The sequence below is a fragment of the Trichoplax adhaerens genome, genomic scaffold (assembly GCF_000150275.1).
Source record: "Trichoplax adhaerens TRIADscaffold_4028 genomic scaffold, whole genome shotgun sequence".
Lineage (NCBI taxonomy): Eukaryota > Metazoa > Placozoa > Uniplacotomia > Trichoplacea > Trichoplacidae > Trichoplax > Trichoplax adhaerens.
The window spans coordinates 1-1,115 of record NW_002062187.1 but is presented as its reverse complement, the minus strand read 5'-3'; the positions used below and the strand labels follow the sequence as shown (position 1 = coordinate 1,115).

Below are 1,115 nucleotides of genomic sequence, written 5' to 3'. Positions count from 1 at the left end.
TAAAGGGGGTATTATTCTAGAAACAATGTCTTATTAATAAGCTCTTTTACAGTTCATCCTTGGCAACTTCATTACTACTAGTACCAGCATCATCTTTCATCTCCTTACTAGAATCTAAATCTACTGTTGAAGAAGATGAAGTAATAATTTCACCTTTTGCAGTTTTTGCAGCATTTGCAATTGCAATAAGTTCATTACATAATTCTTCACCTTTTGGTGAACCTAATCCTGTTACAGCATCCCATCCTTGTTTAGCTTCATAATACCCATTATTTCCTTGCGTTATATCAGTAAAACCAATACCTTTTTTTCCTAATTCATATAGTTCTTTATGCAGATGAATATGCTTAGCTAAATTATCTCCAAATTTTTGGTTACAACGTGCAAATAAAGCTGCCCATAAAGGAGTGGACAAGCTAGTACCACCTATAAAAGTCCATTTACCAGAAATTGTAGTAGCATAGCCAGTATATGGATCAGCATTAGCGCTCACATCAGGAACTCCTAATTTACCTGTATAACCTTGAGGTATACTAAAATCTGTAGATTTACAAGAATTATCATATTTTTTAGTTGAACTGCCTTGGTATTGAGGAATATTGAAATCTTGACTAAATCCACCTCCACTGCCTGAAATGCTGCTTTGATGGCCAGATTGAGCTTCAATAAATGTTTGTTCATTACCCCATGAAATTTCCTTTTTTACTTGACCACTACTGCTAACAATAAGTTTAGTTCCACCTACAGCTATAGCATGAGGACTTGAAGCTGGAAAATCTACAGTTAATTCTTCTGTTCTATCATAAGCACCATTATCCCCAGAAGCTGCAAAAATAGTCGCACCTGTTATACTTGCTTTAGCTAAAATATTATTAATCATAGATGATTCATATGACTCTGAACTTCCCCAACTTGTTGAAATTATATCAGCCTTTGTAGCAGCTAGTTTATATACTTCATAACCATTCATTCCATTATTTGGAGCAAAGAAGACTAAAATTTTAGCAGCAGGTGCTAAACTATGAACAACTTCAATATCAGACATTACTTCACCATCAGCATCACTTTGTCCTCCATTATAGTTATTGATTCCTCCAAGGACTTCAACTGCCTCA

At 34.7% G+C, this 1,115-nt stretch overlaps 1 protein-coding gene across 1 annotated transcript; it reads right to left on the bottom strand.

Annotated features, from left to right (window-relative positions):
- Positions 1-46: 46 nt before the first annotated feature.
- Positions 47-1,045, bottom strand: TRIADDRAFT_63022 (uncharacterized protein; the record flags this gene model as incomplete). Its single annotated transcript, XM_002119020.1, has 1 exon — positions 47-1,045. One exon carries the CDS (start codon positions 1,043-1,045, stop codon positions 47-49), a length of 999 nt encoding a protein of 332 aa, XP_002119056.1.
- Positions 1,046-1,115: the final 70 nt, after the last annotated feature.